General features: G+C 30.0%; 1 protein-coding gene across 3 annotated transcripts in view; it reads left to right on the plus strand.

The window, feature by feature from the left end:
* The window catches only part of LOC142325952 (ATP-binding cassette sub-family G member 4), a 384,116-nt gene that overhangs the window by 327,804 nt on the left and 33,230 nt on the right, over positions 1–23,082 (plus strand). For all 3 annotated transcript variants that reach the window (XM_075367918.1, XM_075367917.1, XM_075367916.1), the window contains exons 3-4: positions 18,682–18,886; positions 20,481–20,626. In XM_075367918.1, coding sequence (XP_075224033.1) covers positions 18,682–18,886; positions 20,481–20,626 — 351 coding nt within the window. The remainder of the gene's footprint in view (positions 1–18,681; positions 18,887–20,480; positions 20,627–23,082) is intronic.

Raw genomic sequence — 23,082 nt, forward strand, 5'->3', positions numbered from 1 at the left:
ATATCTTAACCCTCTTAACACCCAAGAGGTCTAAGGCATCGTTCTATGATCTAAAACCTTCCCTGGAATAAAACGAATGTATCCTGAGAATTTGAAAGCAGTGGGTCGGTTGGTTCTCGCGTGATTCTGTTGCAGACAAAGTTTCGCATATATATATATATACACATACAATTGCGGGTTTGTTTTCTTACTTTGTGGTAAATTTGACAAAGTACAAAATTATTTATGTTTTTCCTTTTGTTTAATAAAGTATGTTAGTTATGTATTTTTTTTTTATGTTTAATAAAGCATTTGATTGCCCGGCGGGTGAAGGTAGGCTGGGTGCATTGTCGGGTCCGCGTGTGTGACCCTGGGGACCGATGCATCAGGTATTGGGGCCTGGGGGATATGTCGTTTGGGTGCACGGGTCCTGACCGCACCAAACTGTGCTTCAATTCTAGTCAAGAGGGTCATCAGCGAGTCCAACGTCATGTTTCACAGAGGTGTTTGGTTTAAAATCAGACACTAAGTATTAAGAACATTCTTTTGTACTAGTCATTCGGAGTTGGACAGTGAAAGAGGAAGCATGCACCCCAGTACGGCCTCTGCATCATAGTAATATACTTTAAATATTGTTAATCTTATAAATATAGTATATTTAGTTTTCAATCAGTGTGTATTTATTTTATGTATACTACAGTCCATTATTCTGCTACAACGTACAACCCGTTATCACAGAGGTGTGCTGTCTGTGATTCGGAGGGCCATACGCTGGAGGGTTGTACGACCCGGTAGTGGGATTCTTCCGCTTGCTTGCTTGTCGGGTCCTTGAAGGACTGAAGGACAGAGCTGCAGCAGCAACAAGGGGATGAGGAACAGCTCTCTGCTGACCTGCCACTCGTTTGTGCTTGCACAGATGGATGGCAGTGATGAGGCACGGAAACTCTTTTGTCCTGTTGTGGGGGCAATGAAAAAGACCGTAGTCTCAGCGGGGATGCCCTTTTGGGTATTTCTGTTAGAGGCAAGAAGGCATCAATACCGTGTCCCGGCTCCTGGGCTGGGGGAACAGGAACGGCATAGTCGGGCCTGGTAACCCTACTCATGGGGTAAGAGGCGGGCGATAACATAAGATCCGACCGGCGAGCCGACCTGTTCTGCCGGACGTACTGCGGGTAGATGGGGTGGCTAAGTATGTTAGAATTGAACTTCATAAGTTATAAACGAGGTAATGAAATGTACGAGTATTTATACGTGTAAAAAGATATTTTTGTTTCTTTTACTATATAAAGTAAGTTTAATTAAAATTCTTCTTAAATTAGATTTAAAGTTTATTTGTTTTTACCTCAAGCTTAACATCATTTATAAATAAACAAAAAAAAAGCAAATGTCAAACATTCAGTGGCAAAGTTATTAAAATCGTTTAACCAGATATTATATATATATATATATATATATATATATATATATATATATATGTGTGTGTGTGTATATGTTTCCCGTATCCGTTCCTACACCATTCATCCGATTGCGATGAAAGTTTGGTGAGTTGTATGCACACCCGCGAAGGTTTCTGAATTAGTTTGGATTCGCTAGGTGGCTCTGGAATTGAGATATTTCGGAAAATTGTATTTATAGACCGATTTGGCTCATATTCAGAATATGTATGATCTCTAAAGAGAGATCAGAATATCACTGATCTCTATATAGCTGGAAAGGAGATCCTTTCGGGTATAATACAATTAATTGTTCAATATTGAAGCATACTCCAGCGCCGCAGAATGAACGGCTGGGAACTAAATAAAACCACTGAACGCTTGCGCGACTATAATCCTGATTATAGGAATGTTTATTTTACTCAAGTCAGATAACCAAAAGAACGGGTTATTTTCGCAACACAAGCAGAAATATACGTACAGTTGTAGAAAATGTATATAGAGATCAGATACATAGTTATATAAAGATCAGTGTTCAAAATAAAAAAATCACAACACATCTACTGCACCGGTTTAAAACGTGGTTTTATCCCTACTCTTACACTTATCTCTACGCATGCGCAGTTTAATTTTATTTAGTTCTACCACTCATTTAGTGGCGCTAGTTTATGCTCCAAAGTTTGCCAATTCCAATACATGGGCTCCTCTATCCAGTCATATAGAGATCAGTGTGTGTTACATAGAAAGTAATACCTTTGCAAAACATGAGCCCGCTAGATGGCGGTGGTGTTGAGATGTTTGGAAAGAATATATACTAGTTACACGAAAAAAACATTTTTGCAAAAAGTATACCCGCTAGGTGAAGCCGGTGTCGAGATATTTACGAAACAAACAAATATAAAACGGACTTTCTTCTTTATATGTATATAGAAGATAGAAGATTACCTGTGCGGACAAGATACATATTACAAAATTTTACAATTTTTAATTCATCTGGAAGATCTCGCAAGCACAGAAGAAGTACCTAAGCAAAAAGTAAAAATCCTGAAAATCTCGCAGGTAAAGTAAACTCTTGACACTTTTTCTTGTCAGAAAAAGGACTGAAAAAGTGCATTAGTAAATAAAATGTAAAAAAATAGAAATAAATAAAAAAATGTGTTTAAAAAACTTGCATACGGTTGTATAATTAAGATAAGATTTTATTAAAAGTTGGTGAGTTGTGCGCACGTCCGCGAAGGTTTCTAAATTAATTTGAACCCGCTAGATGGCGCTGGGGTCGAGATATTTTGAAAAATTGTATTTATAGTCCAATTTGGCTCATATTTGTCCAAAACAATAAAATATTGGTCGATACACAATTAATCACATGTAACCATATAGTGCGGACGAAGCCGCGACGGGGATGCTAGTTAAGTAATAAAAATAAATTGCTTACTTACGCGCTGACTGTCGTGACATTATCTGTCAGGTAGATCATTTTATTATAAAAATATTTTTATTTTATTTACTTTTCATTTGTATTGAAGGACTTTTATCCTTAAACTTGTAAGGTTCTGTTGACCTAAAGTCAAGGTTAATTTCTTAGCTTATCTTTTAAATTTATATTTGTATATAAAATAACTTTATAACTGCTATTTAAGTACAATAAATTGTATTTATAAACTACTATTATTATTAAAAAAGATAGAATGAAAAATAAGTGTTACCTCATATTTTATTTTACGAATTTGCGTGCTCATACTGTTGCACATATTCAGAGATATTTAGACGACATAGCAATTTTATGGGCACATAATGACACACATCATCTTCTTTCCACAAAGTTAAGACATACTTCTCTAAAATGAGATTATGATAGTTAACTTTAGTCTAACGTTTAAAAAAATTCTACGAAATAGTAAATATATTTTTATTTAAATATTTACAAAAAAAATTTCTTAATAAATTTTCTTTGAATCAATTTTACAAGTAATTATTTTCTTTTCTATATTTTTTTAAATACGAGTTTTTCAGAATTGGTTATTTTTTCTTAAAAGTATTCTGTTTTTCAAAAATAGACCTTGTTTTGAGTTTACTTAATAAACAAAATTTAAATATGCAGTAACAAGATAGGCCGGCTAGTTATGCTGACCTTTAGATTAGCTGGTCTTATCCATTTTGATTCCCGACAAGGATTCGCCATACCTTCACGTGGTGATTCCATATAATTTAGTACCCTCGTTAAAATATATGTTAATCATATCCCAGCTGTTAAAACCAATATTATTTGTATGTTTTATCTAAACATTGAATGATATGTAAAAAAAATTATATTTTATATTTATATTTTATAGCAGTAAGAATTCATTTTTACAATGGTATCTTCCTACAAATAGATATCTTCCATTCCAATGCAATAAACCGACTTAAATATTAATAAGTATTTATAAATCTGCTTTGAAATGGAACATAGGTTACTAACATTACGAGTATGTAGATTAGCGCTTTTAGTGGCTAAACAATCTACTAGAATAATAAAAAATTAAATATAACATAGTAGAAAGAAATTTATTTAAGTAGAAATTTATTTACCAATTTATAGTGCAAGATTATAATAATTTTTTGTGGGGCAAAATTAAATCTTTTTTCGATGAAAAACATTTTTTATTTACGGTAATTTATTCGAAATTATTTTCTTTCCAAATTTTATCTTGGTTTTATTTGGTTATTGATAATTTAACAAAGTAAAATTACGCCAAACCTAAAAAGCATCCTTTCAACTCAATTTATTTTTGGGTGATTTTATAACAATTTTCTTGAAAACTGCTGAAGGTATAATTTTAGAATAAATATTTTCCAATTTTTCATGTCATATCGCATAAAAAACCACACTAATTTTGCTCAATAAGTTTTGTGTATGAAAATGTAAAAGAGCAGTATTTGACTTTGGGAAAGTTTAATTATTTATTAAACAGAAATCTGGACGGAATCAATCATATTTATAGGATGAACATATGGTAGAAATTGTTTGAAACTTATATTTCTAATTTTTTTTTTGTTTTTTCCATTTTAATTTATTTTACTTTACTACTTATTTTCAAAAAAAAGTGTGAATATTTTCTTTAAAATTACTGGTCTTTAAAGAACCCTTTGAATATAAATAACGGTTATATTTTCATTAATTGGACCTTGTCATCTGTTGAAAATTCTGTGATGGTGTAGTTCAAACATCCAAAGTTTCCAAGGTTTATGTTACAAATATCTATTGATTTTCTCGAACTGAAGTTCAAATATTAATAAAAAGATAATTATACATTGCATGAATTTAGTTTAGCAAGCTTTAAAAATCTTGTAAAGATTAACACTAAATTTTTCATCAGTTTGGTATGATATCCCGAAATTCTTCAGATGTCTGGTGCAGTATTCTTGATTCTGGACCTGTAGACAGTTGCGTGTTCCTGTTCATTTAATGAGTATATCTGTAGTTTGATACACAGATGGATTGCAAGATCAGGGTTTTACTTAAATAGAGCCCAACAACAGGATTGGTACCTGAAACTATAATCCCAGGAGCCGTTAGTGTTTAATCAGAATTAGTTAGATTAGTCCTTAAATTGTAACTTCTCAAGAAATCTAGCAGTAACCGTCAACACAACTGTTGACACAATGTAACACAACACAACCGTCAACACAAGTATCAATGATATGATGTGACAAAATTAAGTTGGCAAATACAGCATACCATGCGACATGACACAAGGATAAATAATTATTATACACCTAAAAACCTGAGGAAGTTCTATGTGCATGATACATTATATCAGTGATATTCTTTATCAAGTCTCATTTAGCAGATATTTTTCTTTTATTCCAATAATTATTATATGTAGATAAAAATTACTGACCTTCCCATTTGTATTGCAACAATGTAAGTAATATATATATAAATAGAATTGCATATATATATACCACATGCGTGCACAATTTTATTTTAATATGCAAAATTGTAAATTGTTTTAATGTGATTCATATTCAAATAAAAATATAAAAGAACTACAAAATAATTATTTTAGTACTAGTATTCAGAATTTTTATTATGTTTATTTTAAAATATCTATTGTTTTGTAGTTGCATTACAATTATTTATTAATTTTAAATCAATTTTCCTTATTAATTTTTATCAGTTGTTATTTATTTCTTTTATATTACCTTCATCTGCTGTAGTCCATTCTATAACTTAATGGATTAAACATTGTTTTTATGTAACGTAACAACATATTTTTATAATTGTTACGTTTTTGTTTATACATTCTTAAATGAAAATTAATTTCATTATGATAATAAATGTGAGTTATATTTTATTATATGTTTGTTCTGGTTTGTTTATTTGAAAGATTTTTTTTTTGTGAAAAACTGATAAATTTCAATGTTGTTTCCAAATGCATATTTCTATCATGATGCTTCCCATTAACACATTTTATCTATTTTTCAAATAATATGTGCTTCACATGTTACTTTTTATTATTATTATTATATTATTTAACAATAAAACTAATTAAATTTAATAATTGTAACAATTTCAAATCTCATATATCATAACTTTTGTTGAGCTCAGTGGTGGAGTAGTAGCTTTTCTGTATTTAATCAAAAGTTTCCAGCTCCAAGTCCCATTCAGTATGGTGTATTTCACATGCTACAAAATTCATTATCATCCATTAGTAACTGTTAGTGACCATCAGCCTGTTGTTGCTATGTAAATAAATAAGTCATTTTCAATTGCTTGTGTGATTATCTTTAGAGATAGATGCTGTTTGTTCTCTTCCTGGGATCAACCCTAGCATCTACTGGGTGAAAAGAATCATGGAGGATTGTGCTGGGTTCTCACTCAGCTGATGCCAGGTCAATATCAGTAGGATCAGTACTTTAAGATATCCTATCACAAAAGCAACTGAGAATATTATAATTTGAATTTTGAAAACATTATAAAAAAGTTGATAATTTTGTATCTGTTTTCAACCATCATGAACAAGTACATAACAGATTAATAACACTGATACACTAAATTTGATTAATTTTTTGTCCCAGAAGTGAAAATGTGTGAATCTAATAACATTTTTTGTGCTTAATCTAAATATGGTGGTCAGAATTAGTCTTATCATGTAATAATTTTTAGAGACAACTATTTTAATTTTACAACGCTATGTATTTAAAATGCATTCTTAGTATAATATAATCTTACCTAAAAAGTAGTAATGTTTTATTTTCTATGATATTTTGTATCATGAACATCTCTCTTTAGGATCCAACAATACTCAACTAGCATCTCGGACCCCACTTGCCCTGATACCACTTTCCATATCTGAAGTATCCTGATGGAACCATTCACCATTTTCATCACTGACTGCTTCTAAACTTGGTGGGAAGAAATCAAAGTATGAGTCCAAGAAGTGAATCGTTAGTGACATTCTGCATCGAATAATTTTATTAGATTTTAAAAGATCATCCACTGTTTCTTTCTAATTTTCGGATTTATGGTTTCTTAGAAATTCTGGAAAATGCTCTTAAAAGTCTTCCACCTCATTCATTGAGACTTCCACCTCATTTAATGTACTATTGAAGTTGTCATCTTTAAATAAATTTCCTAATTTGTAGGAAGATTTTAGGAATCTTCGTACAAAGATTCCTTCTTTGAATTTTACTTCACTGATCTTTGAAAACTTATTTTTTAAGTAAGTGAATCCAAGCCCAATTTGAAGTTGCTTTCATGAAGTTTTTCATAAGCCTGACCTTTATATGGGACGGAGGTAAATAGATTTTTTTGAAACAGTAAGTGGTGCATTAATAACATTAATGTTTGCTGGAGTTAATGCTGTTTGGTTTGGCCTCTCTTTCTGTATGTAATGATTTTTTTTAGTCACGCTGTCCCACTCGCAAAGAAAACAACAGTATTTGATGAAACCAAGTTAAAAACCTTGCAACAGAGCAATTACTATTAAGTCACCACAGATATTCTACTGCAATTCTTCATACTTTATTTTATCTAGAAGAAGTTTCATGTTCACATAAGTTTCATTCAGATCTATAGCATAAGCTAGTGGCACTGATGGAAATTCATTCCCAGTGTGCAGAAGCACCGCTTTCAGACTACCTTTAGATGAATCAATAAATAAATGGCTTAGAGGAGCCAATCCTCTGTTTTGTACACATGACCAAATGCTTCCATTACAGACAAAACATTATTACAAAAAACAAGTCTATCTTCAAATACAAAGAAATTCTTTAAGTCATTATGCCTGTTTCTTTAAACCACATATGTGTTTTGTGGTGGAGGAGGTTCCAACCTTTTAATCGTGAACCTAAAAATTCTGCCTCTGTTTTTGATAAATTCAGATCTTGAACAAGGTCATTGAATTCCCCCTTGTGTTAGTAACTATAGTTCACTGGACGAACACAAAGCTTCACAGTTTGGATCAACCCTTACATTATCATTATTCTCTCCCAAATCTTTATGTTATAGATCATCGCTAAGTATGATATTTTCTGGTGGTTTAGGCATAGGCAGTATTTCACTGTGATCCACAGGCCTCACGGAAGAAAGTAAATTAGGGTATGAAATAGTGTGCTTTGATTTTGAACTAATGCCTACAATATTAGTCAGACAAAAGTAACAATTAGTGGCATGATCTTTTGGTTCCTGCCAAATCACTGGAACAGCAAAGTTCATTTGCCAAGAACCATTCGACCACCACTTATAAGAAGTCTTGACACAAGTAACACAAGTGTGAGGGGCCCAGTGTTTGTCTTTGTCACCAACTTTGCAGCCAAAATAAGCTCATAACATTGTTTGATGAGCGTAAGAAATGTAGTTTTACTACATTTCTGAAATTTAAATATTACCTCACCACAAATGTAGCAAAAGCTAACAATTTCTAGGCATTTTGCAAATCACACAATATACAAACACTACAAAAAATATTCACTACATGTCTTGAATTCAAAAGATGAAATGTAAATTTAGAATACATTATAACTGAGAAATGTTTACACTGAACTATATTTTATAGCACATACATATGAAAGATGCAGATGCCAACAGAGTGAACACTGAACACAGACTGATTATGGCTTGAACCAGTAACTCAGACAATATGATTAAAACATATTTTGCTTTTGACATCACTTTGACAAACAATGATGACTAAGTCTGTAAAAAAGCCATCTCACTAGTAGTAGTATAAGCCATCTTAGTAGTACTATATTTCTTAATATATACTTTTTTCTTTTCTGTATTACTTAGTTTATATAAAATTGCTCATATTACAAACCATGAGTTATGAATACCAAATGTTTGCATTTTCAACAGAACATTTAAGTTTCCTTCTAAAAATTAATGTAAATAACCTTCTTACATATCCCTTCATCTCAGTCCATGAAGAATAATTATTTTTCAATTTTTGCTAAATATAAATTGTGGAGAATGCATTATAATTTAGTTAAGTTCATTTTAAATTATATAATTCCTAAATAATGTAAATAATAATTTAATTTTTTAGTATTAACTTAATTATTTTATGAAATATACAACATATTTACCAGAAGACATACTTTAAAGAAGAATATGGATGTAAAGGTATTTTCAGATCAAATTCTTGATTATACAGGTCAACAATTGGGTGGGATCATTATTTACCAAAAAATATCTTTTAAAAACTGCTTTCCTTTTTATAAAATTCCTAGAGATTGGGTTCTCTAAGCATAGGTATTATCTTTGCTTTATTGAGGATATCCAGAACAGCCAACTGGTATAATATTTAGTACAATCTGGTGAAGATTGGCCGTGTGATACTGATTCGGCGACACTCTTTTGTGTAGAGATTGCAAAATAAACATCATAACTGAAATCTATATATCTCAAAGTAGGGACTGACCAGATATCTCCCAAAATAGAAATATGACTACAGTATTTTACTTTACGTGGAAAACATCTTAAAGGTATCTTGATTTATATATATATATATATATATATGTAATTTCCAACCCGCAATGATTTATTTACTTATTTTATTTTAACAATAAAATCAACAGGCTAATGCACAATAATGGTTAATTATGATGTTAATGAATTTTGTAGACTGTAAAAAATGCCATGCCTGATTGGATACTAAAACCTGGTACCTCCGAACGAAATGGCAGAGGTGCTATCACTCTGTCATGAAGATCAGAGATTTATGTTCATTATAATAGAATTTTTGTTTTGTTTTTTGTTTAATTTTTGTTTAGTGTTAATGAACTTACTCTTAATATCATGTATAATGCTATTAGCAGTTAATTGCATATTGATAAGTTATCCATTGTTATGTGCGTAATTAACCCATTGTTGGTAACTTGCATATGTTGTCTTTTTTCATTTGTCTCTGACTTCCGTTAAGAACAGTGAATTACTAAATAAAAAGGACTTTGAACTTCATATTATGAATCAAAGATTGATTGATCGATTATTATGTCTAATTAATATACATAGATAGTAATTGCAAATTCATCATATTTCTTTATATGAGAATGAATGACATAAAAAATTTAAAGGAAATGTGCAACAAATATATATATATATATATATGAGTAAATTACTGTTGATATTATACACTTATATTTTTTTGACATCTTCCCATTTCATTACATAAAAAATAAATAATTTAATTTGAAATCAATTTTTTTTTACTTTTGACCATACATCATACATTAATCCACACCTAAATAGAAAGTTTCCTTCCACCCATTATTATAGACCTAACTTAGATATTGCAAATAAAAACAAAATAGTTTATTTCCTTCTTTAAAGGTCAATGAATAGTTGAATCTGATTTATGATTTCATTGAATTGCATTTCATCTTTTTAGATTTTATTTGATATGATGTAAATATATTATTGTTCTTTATTTATTTTCATGAACAATTAAAAAAAAAAATCTAATCAATTAAAAAATCAAAAACTAATGTGGCATTTGGAATGAATTGTTTTATTTATTTATTTTTTGATCTCTTAACTTTTTCTTTTTTCACTCTCCTTTTTAAATTAAATATATGATGACATTAATATATTTTTGATACTGAGTGTGTGATTTTTAAATGTTCATCTCTTTATTAGAAAAAATAATAATTTAGATAAAATATGACAATAACTTGTTTAATTTATTGTTTAATTATCTACTTTCAATTGACCAGTAAAATTTAAAAAATTGGTGGATTTAAAAAGGGAAATGGATAGGATAAGTGTGGATGTAGTAGGAATTAGTGAGGTTCGGTGGGAAGATGAAGGCAACTTTTGGTCAGGTGATTTTAGAATAATTAACTTAGCTTCAAATAATGGGCAGGCAGGAGTAGGTTTCATAATGAACAAGAAGATAGGGAAGAGAGTAGAGTATTTCAAAACGCATAGCGATAGAATCATTGTAATAAGGATAAAATCAAAACCTAAACCGACAACGATTGTTAACGTCTATATGCCTACAAGCGCCCGTGATGATGATGAGGTAGAGTGTGTATACGAAGAGATTGATGAAGCAATTAAACACATAAAAGGAGATGAAAATTTAATAATAGTTGGAGATTGGAATGCAAGCATTGGAAAAGGCAAGGAAGGAAATATAGTGGGTGAATACGGGCTGGGCAAAAGGAATGAAAGAGGGGACCGACTTATAGAGTTTTGCACGAAGTATAATTTAGTAATTGCCAACACCCAATTTAAAAATCATAATAGAAGAATATACACTGAGAAAAAGCCAGGCAATACTGCAAGGTATCAGATAGATTATATCATGGTTAAGCAAAGATTTAGAAATCAACTCGTTGACTGCAAAACTTACCCTGGAGCAGACATTGATAGTGACCATAATTTGGTGATAATGAAATGTAGATTGGGGTTTAAAAACCTGAAGAAAAGGTGTCAGATGAATTGGTGGAATTTAGAGAAGCTTGAGGAAGAGGAGGTAAAGAAGATTTTTGAGGAGGACATCGCAAGAGGTCTGAGAAAAAAGATAAGGTAGAAAATGTAGAAGAAGAATGGGAGAATGTTAAAAAGGAAATTCTTAAATCAGCAAAAGCAAACTTAGGTGGAATAAAGAGAACTGGTAGAAAACCTTGGGTTTCAGACGATATATTGCAGCTGATGGATGAACGTAGAAAATATAAGAATGCTAGTGATGAAGAAAGTAAAAGGAACTATCGGCAATTAAGAAATGCTATAAACAGGAAGTGCAAACTGGCGAAAGAAGAGTGGATTAAAGAAAAGTGTTCAGAAGTGGAAAGAGAAATGAACATTGGTAATTTTACCAATGTTCAATGGTAATTTTACCAATGAGCATACAGGAAAGTTAAGGAAAATTTTGGAGTACATAAATTGAAATCTAATAATGTGTTAAACAAAGATGGTACACCAATATATAATACGAAAGGTAAAGTTGATAGATGGGTGGAATATATTGAAGAGTTATACAGAGGAAATGAATTAGAAAATGGTGTTATAGTGGAAGAAGAGGAAGTTGAGGAGGATGAAATGGGAGAAACAATACTGAGATCTGAATTTAAGAGAGCATTAAAAGATTTAAATGGCAGAAAGGCTCCTGGAATAGACGGAATACCTGTAGAATTACTGCACAGTGCAGGTGAGAAAGCGATTGATAGATTATACAAACTGGTGTGTAATATTTATGAAAAAGGGGAATTTCCATCAGACTTAAAGAAAAAGTGTTATAGTCATGATACCAAAGAAAGCAAGGGCAGATAAATGTGAAGAATACAGAACAATTAGTTTAACTAGTCATGCATCAAAAATTTTAACTAGATTTCTATACAGAAGAATTGAGAGGAGAGTGGAAGAAGTGTTAGGAGAAGACCAATTTGGTTTCAGGAAAAGTATAGGGACAAGGGAAGCAATTTTAGGCCTCAGATTAATAGTAGAAGGAAGATTAAAGAAAAACAAACCAACATACTTGGCGTTTATAGACCTAGAAAAGGCATTCGATAACGTAGACTGGAATAAAATGTTCAGCATTTTAAAAAAATTAGGGTTCAAATACAGAGATAGAAGATCAATTGTTAACATGTCCAGGAACCAAACAGCAACAGTAATAATTGAAGAACATAAGAAAGAAGCCGTAATAAGAAAGGGAGTCTGACAAGGATGTTCCCTATCTCCGTTACTTTTTAATCTTTACATGGAACTAGCAGTTAATGATGTTAAAGAACAATTTAGATTCGGAGTAACACTACAAGGTGAAAAGATAAAGATGCTACGATTTGCTGATGATATAGTAATTCTAGCCGAGAGTAAAAAGGATTTAGAAGAAACAATGAACGGCATAGATGAAGTCCTACGCAAGAACTATCGCATGAATATAAACAAGAACAAAACAAAAGTAATGAAATGTAGTAGAAATAACAAAGATGGACCACTGAATGTGAAAATAGGAGGAGAATAGATTATGGAGGTAGAAGAATTTTGTTATTTGGGAAGTAGAATTACTAAAGATGGACGAGGCAGGAGCGATATAAAATACCGAATAGCACAAGCAAAATGAGCCTTCAGTAAGAAATATAATTTGTTTACATCAAAAATTAATTTAAATGTCAGGAAAAGATTTTTGAAAGTATATGTTTGGAGTGTCGCTTTATATGGAAGTGAAACTTGGACAATCGGAGTATCTGAGAAGAAAAGATTAGAAGCTTTTGAAATGTGGTGCTATAGGAGAATGTTAAAAATCAGATGGGTGGATAAAGTGACAAATAAAGAGGTATTGCGGCAAATAGATGAAGAAAGAAGCATTTGGAAAAATATAGTTAAAAGAAGAGACAAACTTATAGGCCACATACTAAGGCATCCTGGAATTGTCGCTTTAATATTGGAAGGTCAGGTAGAAGGAAAAAATTGTGTACGGAGGCCACGTTTGGAATATGTAAAACAAATTGTTAGGGATGTAAGATGTAGAGGGTATACTGAAATGAAACGACTAGCACTAGATAGGGAATCTTGGAGAGCTGCATCAAACCAGTCAAATGACTGAAGAGAAAAAAAAAAAGGTGGATGGTATATTGTTGGCATATGGTGGATGATTCTCAGGATTGGTACAATGGATATTGGACATATCAGCTGTTATAATTAATATTTTAAAAAAAGGACTCTGAAATTTTGTTGTTTAACCTCAAGGACCACCATTAGGTATTGCTCACAGGATGAGATGAATGATTTGTAGTGTATGTGAAAATCCCGGTCAGGCATGTCATTTTCACACATGGTACAAATCATTCATCTCATCCTCTGAAGCAATACCTAATGGTGGTCCTGGAGGTTAAACAAAAAAGAAAGAAAATAAAATTAACTGGAACCTATTGTTGCATATGTATTTAACCAATTTAAAAAAAAAAAATTTTTCAAATTTGCATTCTAGCCTTACCCAAATTTATAAATTATGATTATTCACTTTTTATTTTGTAGAGAGAATCTCCATACTGTTGATACAATAAGTTTCTTTTAAATAGTGTCAGTGAAAGATTTAAAAAAAAAAATGCTTTAAATGATTGTTTAGATTATTTGACAATACATTTATTCATTTCTATACCATGATCAAAAGAAGATTAAAAAGTATATAATTAATCATAAGATTAAAAAATTGATCATACTGAAGTTCACATTAATTAATTAAAATGTAAATGTATAAAATAATGTTTAGGTAAATAACTATTCCTGAGATGTGTGGTTAATTGAACCCCAACCATCAAAGTACACCAGTATCATCCACTATGTAGTATTCAAATTTATACAAAAGTAATTTTTACTAGGATTTGTTGAGCATTTTTTAAATAATATTATTTAAACATTTGTCGGCAGAGTAATATATTTTCAGTGAAAAAAATGTATTAATTAAATAGTAAAAAACTGATGAGAGATTTTTTAAAATGTTTTGGTAATTTATTGTAAACATCAACATTATCATAACAAGTTCCTTTCTCATAAGCTGAAATACTGTGTTGAGTCACACAAAAACAGTTCTGTTGTCTGTTGATCTGTCAGAGATGAATATTGCTATTTTTTAAGGATAAGTAGCCATTCTTTTTAGCAAAACATTCATAAATGTAGACACAAGGATAAATTAACATTTTTAATTAATTAATTAAACATCTTTATACTTAATAAATTTTTTGGCCTCAGTTATTTGTTTTATATATTTTAGTGTTTGTCTTCATCTACAACTTTTACTTTTTACACTCCCTTTAAAACCAAGTTAATTAAGCTTGGATATCTTAAGATGTTGTCTACTTACCTAGTTCATATCTTTATAAGATTCTTTTATCACAAAAGAACCTTAAAGACACTTTAAGTCTCTTTATAAGATTTTTTGTCACAAAATTCTCTCATTTCCTGTTTGTCTTTAGATCTCTTTATTTTGAATTTTACTGACCCATCTAATAGTCAACATCCTCTCGTAACATCATACTTCAGATATCCTTTATTTTTAGACTTCTGAAGTGAAGTGTGAAAATATCTTCACCTTTCTGTATCTCATGTAGCTCATGTTTCACTAATGGGGTTTTGTGCCATTAACTTCTTTATGGCATCAAAGCTCTACACTCTCTTTAGATATTTTTAGTTCTGTTTCACTTTCTTAATATTTAATCCCATTATATTTTTTATTTTTTGTAAATACTTCAATAAAAGCTGTATGTTTACTGTAATAAATTATGAAATTCCACCTAAAATGAATCCTTAAAAAAAAATTTGACTGTTTTTTAAGTGAGGTAAGATACATTTTTGATTAATTAAAGTTTTGAACTCATGTTAATTTAATTATTTTATATTACCAGTATAAGTTTTGAAATTGAAAAAGTTATCATTGAAAAATTATTTTAAAAAAAACTAAATTTTTAACCATTTAAATATATATAAGACTACTATTATACCTTTTTTATCAAAAAATATTATAGTTTTCTTTGTTTTTTGAGATAAAAGTTAACTTGACTTCAGTGTGGTTATTTTAACAAAAGAAAACTTTAATGAATTAATTTAATGCAACTGAAATTAATTAATATAATTATATAAATAAAAGGGGTATATAAATATAAATATATTTAAACCAGAGTTTTGTATTTGTTAAAAATGTTTTTGTAAATATATCTAATTTCATTAACTATGTTATCACAATTATTACCTTTGTAATATTGTAATATGTCATTATTTATGATGAGGCTTTTTTGTAACTTTATGAAATGAAGTTACTGACCTTAATTACGTAACTAACTTATGTTTTGAAGTACTGTATATATACACAAAAATACTGTTGAGTAATGAAGCAATTATTTTTTGTTTTTTTAAGTAAAAGGTTAAGTAGTTAATTAAGTGTTAAGACATTTACAAATTGTTATCCATTTATTAAAGGTTTTAAAAATAATTATTACTATGATAATATAATAATTGCTTCTTCATTACAGTGTTATAACAAATATTTATTGTCATGATCTATACTTTTACATTATTTATTCTTATTTTTTTTTTTTTTAATAGCAATTTTTTCTTTCTTCTTGATAAAATTATTATTTTTTTAATTTAGCATTATTTAATTTGTTTTTTTCGTTAATTATCATGGTTTGAATAAGTTTTCTCCTTTTTTTCTTTCCCCTTGTTTTATATATCATATTTTTTATTAAGCTAGAATTTGTATGTGTACTATAAATAGTTACATAGCTGTACATGATTACTAAATATAACAACACATGAATCTTCAGTTATAATTTTATTGCCAAATATTGTTAGACTCTTATACCAACACTAAAACTTTTGTTCTCTCAGAGGAGAAGGGGAAATCTCTTGGAACTACCCATACAAATTGTAGTGCCAAGACTGCACCAGCTAAAACCCCTTCCCCATCACAACTTGATGCCGGACCCACCAAAACTGGCATAACTCAGTACCATTTCAGGTTTTCTGACCAAGTGTATTGTCCTAGTATGTCATTTAGGAGTCATGCAGGCATCATTATCAGCAGCTCCCCCACAAGCAGAAGTACCTACTGATTAAAGCTGTCCTATTCCTACGAGGTGTGGCATTAAATAATGAGACTAATGCAGTAAAATATTTTATTTTAAATTTATACATATTTAGTTATTCTCTCCTTAAGTATACACCCCTCCTCTATTCCTACAACACTTTATGCGAATTTTCCATTGTTCAAAACAGTGCTGGAAGTCTCCATCTGTGAGCTCTTTCATGACATGTGCTGCTTTTTCTTTCACAGCTTCAACAGTCTGAAATCTTGTTCCTTTTAATGCAGATTTGACCTAGGAAACTATTTTTTTTTTGGGAAACAGATAAAAGTCACATAGTGCCAGGTCAGGTGAATAAGTTGCACCCACCGGGTTGGTCTAGTGGTGAACGCGTCTTCCCAAATCAGCTGATTTGGAAGTCAAGAGTTCCAGCGTTCAAATCCTAGTAAAGCCAGCTATTTTTACACGGACTTGAATACTAGATCGTGGATACCGGTGTTCTTTGATGGTTGGGTTTCAATTAACCACACATCTCAGGTATGGTCGAACTGAGAATGAACAAGACTACACTTCATTCATATCATCCATATCACCTCATACATATCATCCTCATTCATCCTCTGAAGTATTATCTAAACGATTGTTGCCGGAGGCTAAACAGGAAAAAAAAAGATGAATAAGGTGGAGGATGGTCTAACACTGGGATGTTATACTTGGCTATATGTTATATACTGTATATGTTATACATTACATATACTGTCATATTATATATATTGACATTATATGTTAAACTGTACTCTTAATTATTATCTAAAATTTAAAATTATGATAGATATATACAGAGTATAAAAAATCGTATTGTTGAAAACTTATGTCTTTTTAACTATTTTACAATAACAAGTACAAAATTGCATATTGTAAATTACATATGTACACCTGTGGAACTACCACTGAAAAGAAAAAAAAATGAATTGCAGTGTCATACACAGGCTATAAACAATAACCAATCATACATCCAGTCAGAAGAAGTCATTGACAGTAAAAAGATTGTATTATTCATTAATTATGAATGGGATTTTTTTTTCTTAGTAGTTGTTAAAGCAAATATACAGTTAATTTAAGTGATATGCAGATTTGGAGTCCAATCTAACATTCTCTTCAGTGCCAATAAGTTTAAACAAATTTAAAAGAGTTCACTATGCTGGTTGATAACTATGAAGCATTTAATTTTTGTAAATTTTGAATTACTTTTTCATTATTTAAAGGATTTCATAAAATATATAAGTAGTGAATAAAAATGGCATCTTCTGTGTTTTTTTCAACTTTAAATAATTTTAACTGGATTTGACCTTGTGTCTGAGTATCACAGCTTATCATGATTAATAAATATGAATTGTGTTACTGTCATTAAACTATCTAGTAAATTTAAAATACTGACATTTTTATGTGCTCAAAAAAAAAATCCTATCCACTTCTGTTAAACCTAACAAAATTATATTTGTGTTGCACAGCACGATATATTGGCCTAAGAGAGAATACTATTAAGTTCTATTAATATTTTTAATAACTTCGTAGTTTGAGCATCCTTTATTTTTGTAGCTGATTTAAGATTCAGATAAAATTTTTGAATTAATTTTATACCTAAAAAATCCCACTTACTCCTTTACATCTTCTTTTTTTCGTCTTCTTTGGATGAGTGTTATGGAACTGAGACAGGTGAAATCCTAATTTCACCTGTGGCATAATCCCGGCACCATCTAACAACTTGTAGAGACCTAGAAGAACCAGTACACGAATTCAAAAAAGAGACTGAAAAAGGATAAAATTATAGATGATCTAAAAGGAAATAGGAGCTAGCAGGGTCTTAAAATTTTAGCTGAAAATAGAGAAGAATACTGATAGACATGGTGCAAGGACCTGCCTCAGGGCAAATAACCATCTGATGATAAAATATATACACTACAAGGAATTAGGTGATCCAATTTTACCAAAATATTTTTGTGTTACACATTGTAATGCGCCAGCCTACAAGCAAAGAGCTTATTAACTTTTCATTGTCATTTTTTAATAAATTATCTAATAATCTAAATGATCTTCTAACCTACTTTTTTTAAAAAGTAATTGTGGTTAATTAGTTGAAAATAATAAATTGTTACATATGATAATATTTTTGGGAAGTAATTTTTTTTTGTAACCACCAGTTCCTTACCCAATGGAAAAATTATTTATTAGTTTGAATTTATTATTTTTGTTTTAGGAAACAGGGAATGGGTGGTACTATAACGACTAAGAGTGAAGGAAAGAACGATAATGATCTTAAAGAAGGTGTAAATAAAAAGCAGTCTTGTTACATTATGCAAGATGATCAATTAAATCCGCTTTTTACTGTATTTGAAATAATGTTAATGGCAGCAGATCTCAAATTAAGCCCTGCGATTTCATTAAAGGCTAAAAACTTAGTTGTAAGTATACATTACTATTTTATTTAGAATTATATAAATGAAATAATTAATTATATATTATATTTTATTTCAATTTTCAGTGATAGTTTTTTCAAGATAATCAGTGATAGTATTTAATATTTGTGATACTGTAAATGTCAGCATAGAAATCTCTATAAAACTAATAGTATTTATTAATCAATTATTAAGCTAAATTTACTTCAAACGAGCTTTATTTTTTAATTGCTTCATAATTATTTCAGTTATTTTTACAGTCAACGATTCTCAGTAAATACATGTCTCTGAAGATGGTAATTTTTAAAAATTAATAGTTTTACACAAAATTTGAACAAATAAATTTATTTATTAAATGATTTCCTTAGAAAATGCTTATTAATTATTGCCTAGGATTTAGATAAGTTGGTAAACTAAATCCTTACAGTCAAATGGTTCTGCTATGTACATAATATCTGGAAATCATCATGTCTCTGTCCAGACATGTCTCTTCCATCTCAATTTCCCTCCATTTCCCAGTTGAACTTCTGTAATTGAATAATTTTTTCATCCTGTAAAAAATTATTCTTCTAGCATGATTATTATAATCAACCCTTTAAAATATGTTATTCTAGCAGTAGCACCATGGAAATTTAAAGTATGAAGTAAGGGTAAAATTCCAATGATTAAAATCATGTTTAATAAACCTTTTTCCAAAGCATCAGTGTTAGTAACATTGTTATTTTACTCATTCTTCATTATCATCTGCTTTCTCTAGCTCTAAAAATGTCATACTAATGACTTTATTCTTTTCAACCTTGACTTCTAAAATTAAGCAGATTGATCTATCTTGTACCCATGCTCTTTCTGAAACCCTGAGTATCAGAGACGTAGCTCCTGATGATACCTGCATTCACTGTTTTACTCACAAGGAAGCCTTGATAACCAAAGATAAGCCATTTAAATTCAATATCATGGTAAAAAGCATCATTAAAATAATAAACTTTATTAAGGCAAGGCCTCTAAATAGCCGACTGTTTTCACTATTACGTGATCATGTGGGTTATGTGCATAAACAGTTTCTTCTTCATTCCTAAGTTTGATGACTAACACAGAAAAATGATCTTGGTACTGGAAAAGAATTAAACAATGCTGATGTTCCCATCTTGAAACTTTTAATTCAACAATTAGCCAGTTCCACATCTGAAATTTTTATTTTAGTTTTTAAGGTTTTACTGGCCATTATCATTTTGTCAGTAAAACATTTTAGAGACAGCACTTTGTATCATTAGGTAACCTAGAGTGATAATAGGGAGTTAGTAAACTAGCCATTACACACAAGTGTAGAATTTATTATTTTTATTTCCAGAGTGAAGACATAAAATTTCATTTACGTCAATTTTATTTAAATATTTACTGAGTGTTCTTGTTTGCTTTGTCTGTATTTAATTGTATTGATTTAAAGTGTGTGTGTGTATGCGCATGCGCACACACACACACTTTAAATCACACACACGTGTATTAAATTATATCTTTGTTTTATTTATTATTTCATCAAACATTTATTTATAATTTAAAGTGTTTGAATACACATAATAATGATACTCACCTCAATTTCCAGATTGATGATATTTTGGAGGCAATAGGACTGACATGCTGTAAGTACACAAGATGTGGAAATTTATCTGGTGGCCAGAAGAAGAGATTATCCATTGCCTTGGAACTAGTTGATAATCCACCAATAATGTTTCTTGATGAACCTACGACGTATGTTTTTTCTGTTAATTTAAAGTTAAATGAAAATATTATCATTCAACTAATATTTTTAATTATAATAGCTTATTCTATTTTACCATTTTTAAATGCATCTACTCTTATACAATCTAAGTGTTAGAGACTTTATTTTTAATTTCATAATCAAAATGGCTAAAATTTGAAATTGTAAAATTGCATTTATTTTCATCAGTGCATAATAATGTATTAAATAGGTCCATGGATAAAAAATGAACTGCTCCAGGATTTGCCAGGATGGAGCAAAGTAATCCATGTCAAAACCTTGATCAAAGCATTATCACAAAATACACAATTATTAAAAAACATATTTAACGTGAAGATGCTAAATAAAAATTACTGACAATTTAGAAGGCAGTAATAAGATTACTTGAACACATATTTGTACATTTGCTGAATGGGAAGTAGAGAATTCAGGGTTTTTAATTTTTTAATTAATGTTATTTATAAATTCATTTACAGAGTAGTATTGTTTCTTTAAATTAATTCCTTAAAATAAAATAAAAGTGAAGCAAAGAATGCACTTATGTAAATATAAACATAAGGATAAGTTATCATGCTTAATTTCTTAATTATCAGTTGTTTGATTCATACTTATGGGCAATAAACAGTGATTTGACAGTCCATTTTTGTATCTTGAAAACTTGCTCTGACATTTTGAGGGTGTCCTAAAAGATAATATTTTACTTCAGTCGAGAATATATATTAGCAAAATAAATATTTATATAATAATTATGATGAGCTTAACATTCTATTATAGTACTTTGAAGCAAAACAGTACTGTATGTGTTATTACAAACTAAATCAATTTGATCATTCCAAGAGAATTTGTTATTTAGTGAAACATCCAGAAATTTCATTTTATGGGTAATAGAAATAAGTTTGTTATCATTCGTGGGAATTCTATCCACACGATTATATTCCTTACTTATAAAATAGATACCCAATTTATAATCTTTATTCCCCCTCTGAAGTTTGCTTTCTAGCTTAAAGAAAATCATTTAAAAGACAGACTGAGAATGTCTTTTACTAATTTGCATTAATAAAAGAAAGAATCTTTAAGATCATTTTAAATTGCCTATGTGTTGTTAAATGGTTGTACATTTTAAACAAAAAATCTGATAAAAAACAGACCATCAGATTTTTAAAATTATGATTTGATCAATGAACCCAAAACATGTAACTCTAATTATGATCTTACATGGTTAAAATATTACTTCTAATAAATCTATTTCATTGATAGCGTTTTTTTTTTGTTTTTTTTTTTGGCTGCAAGTTTTAAAGCTGCTGTTTTATATAAGCTGCAGTTTTATATATATTCTGATTTATGTTATGACATGCCTAAAAATCATATGAAACACCAGTGGCAGCTCATAGCTAAAATTATAGGGGGTGCTGCTCCAGAAAATTTTTTTCTGGGTCTTTTCAAGGCAATGGTTAAAGTTTTCTATAAAATAAAGGAACTGAAAAAAAAAAAGATTCAAATAGAATAGCTGAAAGCAGGATAATAATCTAATTCTATACTTTATCACATTCAAGAATATTGTACACGATTTTTAAGCACAACACACATGGAGTAAAAAAAAATTTACCTTCCACCAGCATGCCAGAGTTGGCATTGTGGGAGTGACAGTGTTCTCTCTCTCTCACAGCCTTGTGTGCAGCTTCCTTTGTATGTATGCGCACAACAGCCAAGCACCATGTCACTGGAACTCGGAAGTGCACAGTTCCATACAAAGATGTTTGTATCTTTTTCATAAACTGGGGATGGCTACTGACATTAAGGATAAGAATTATATATTGTGTAAGCATAAAGAAAGAATCAAAGAAAAAAGGACTCATTATATTAAATGTTATTGATAATGTCGAAAGGAAATAGGGAGTGCTGCAGTTCCACAGTGCCTATACATGAACTACCACTGTGTACAGTTAAATTCAATTTATTCAGGTACTCAAATGTAACATGATATACCTCTACAAACAGAGTGAATCAGTCCTGCTGAAATCAGGGCTGTTAAACTCTGTGGACAGATCTGGATATAAAGATTATAAAGATTTACAAAACATATAAGAGCATTACAGAAAACATATATATGGGATCTGATTTTTTTAATCTCATGTATCTCATACATACATGAAATAAAAATCTATTTTCTAATTTCCATTTACTGTGTATTTTTTTATTTTTTTCATTATTTATTTAAAATGTATCATACATGATTTATTGCATTAAAATCCAACTTTTTATTTTATTCTTCAGTAACGTGGATTTGACTGATATTACTTTGTACCTATTGGACAGTCTGTTGAAATGTAGTGTAGTGACATATCATGAATTTCTTTCCCAACACTCAATCTAATATATGGCAAGTTCAGAGATCTGTTTCTAATAATACTATTTGATGTCAGAAATTTATTTTTTGGTTTCTTGT

Source organism: Lycorma delicatula, chromosome 6 (genome assembly GCF_047948215.1).
Source record: "Lycorma delicatula isolate Av1 chromosome 6, ASM4794821v1, whole genome shotgun sequence".
Classification (NCBI taxonomy): domain Eukaryota; kingdom Metazoa; phylum Arthropoda; class Insecta; order Hemiptera; family Fulgoridae; genus Lycorma; species Lycorma delicatula.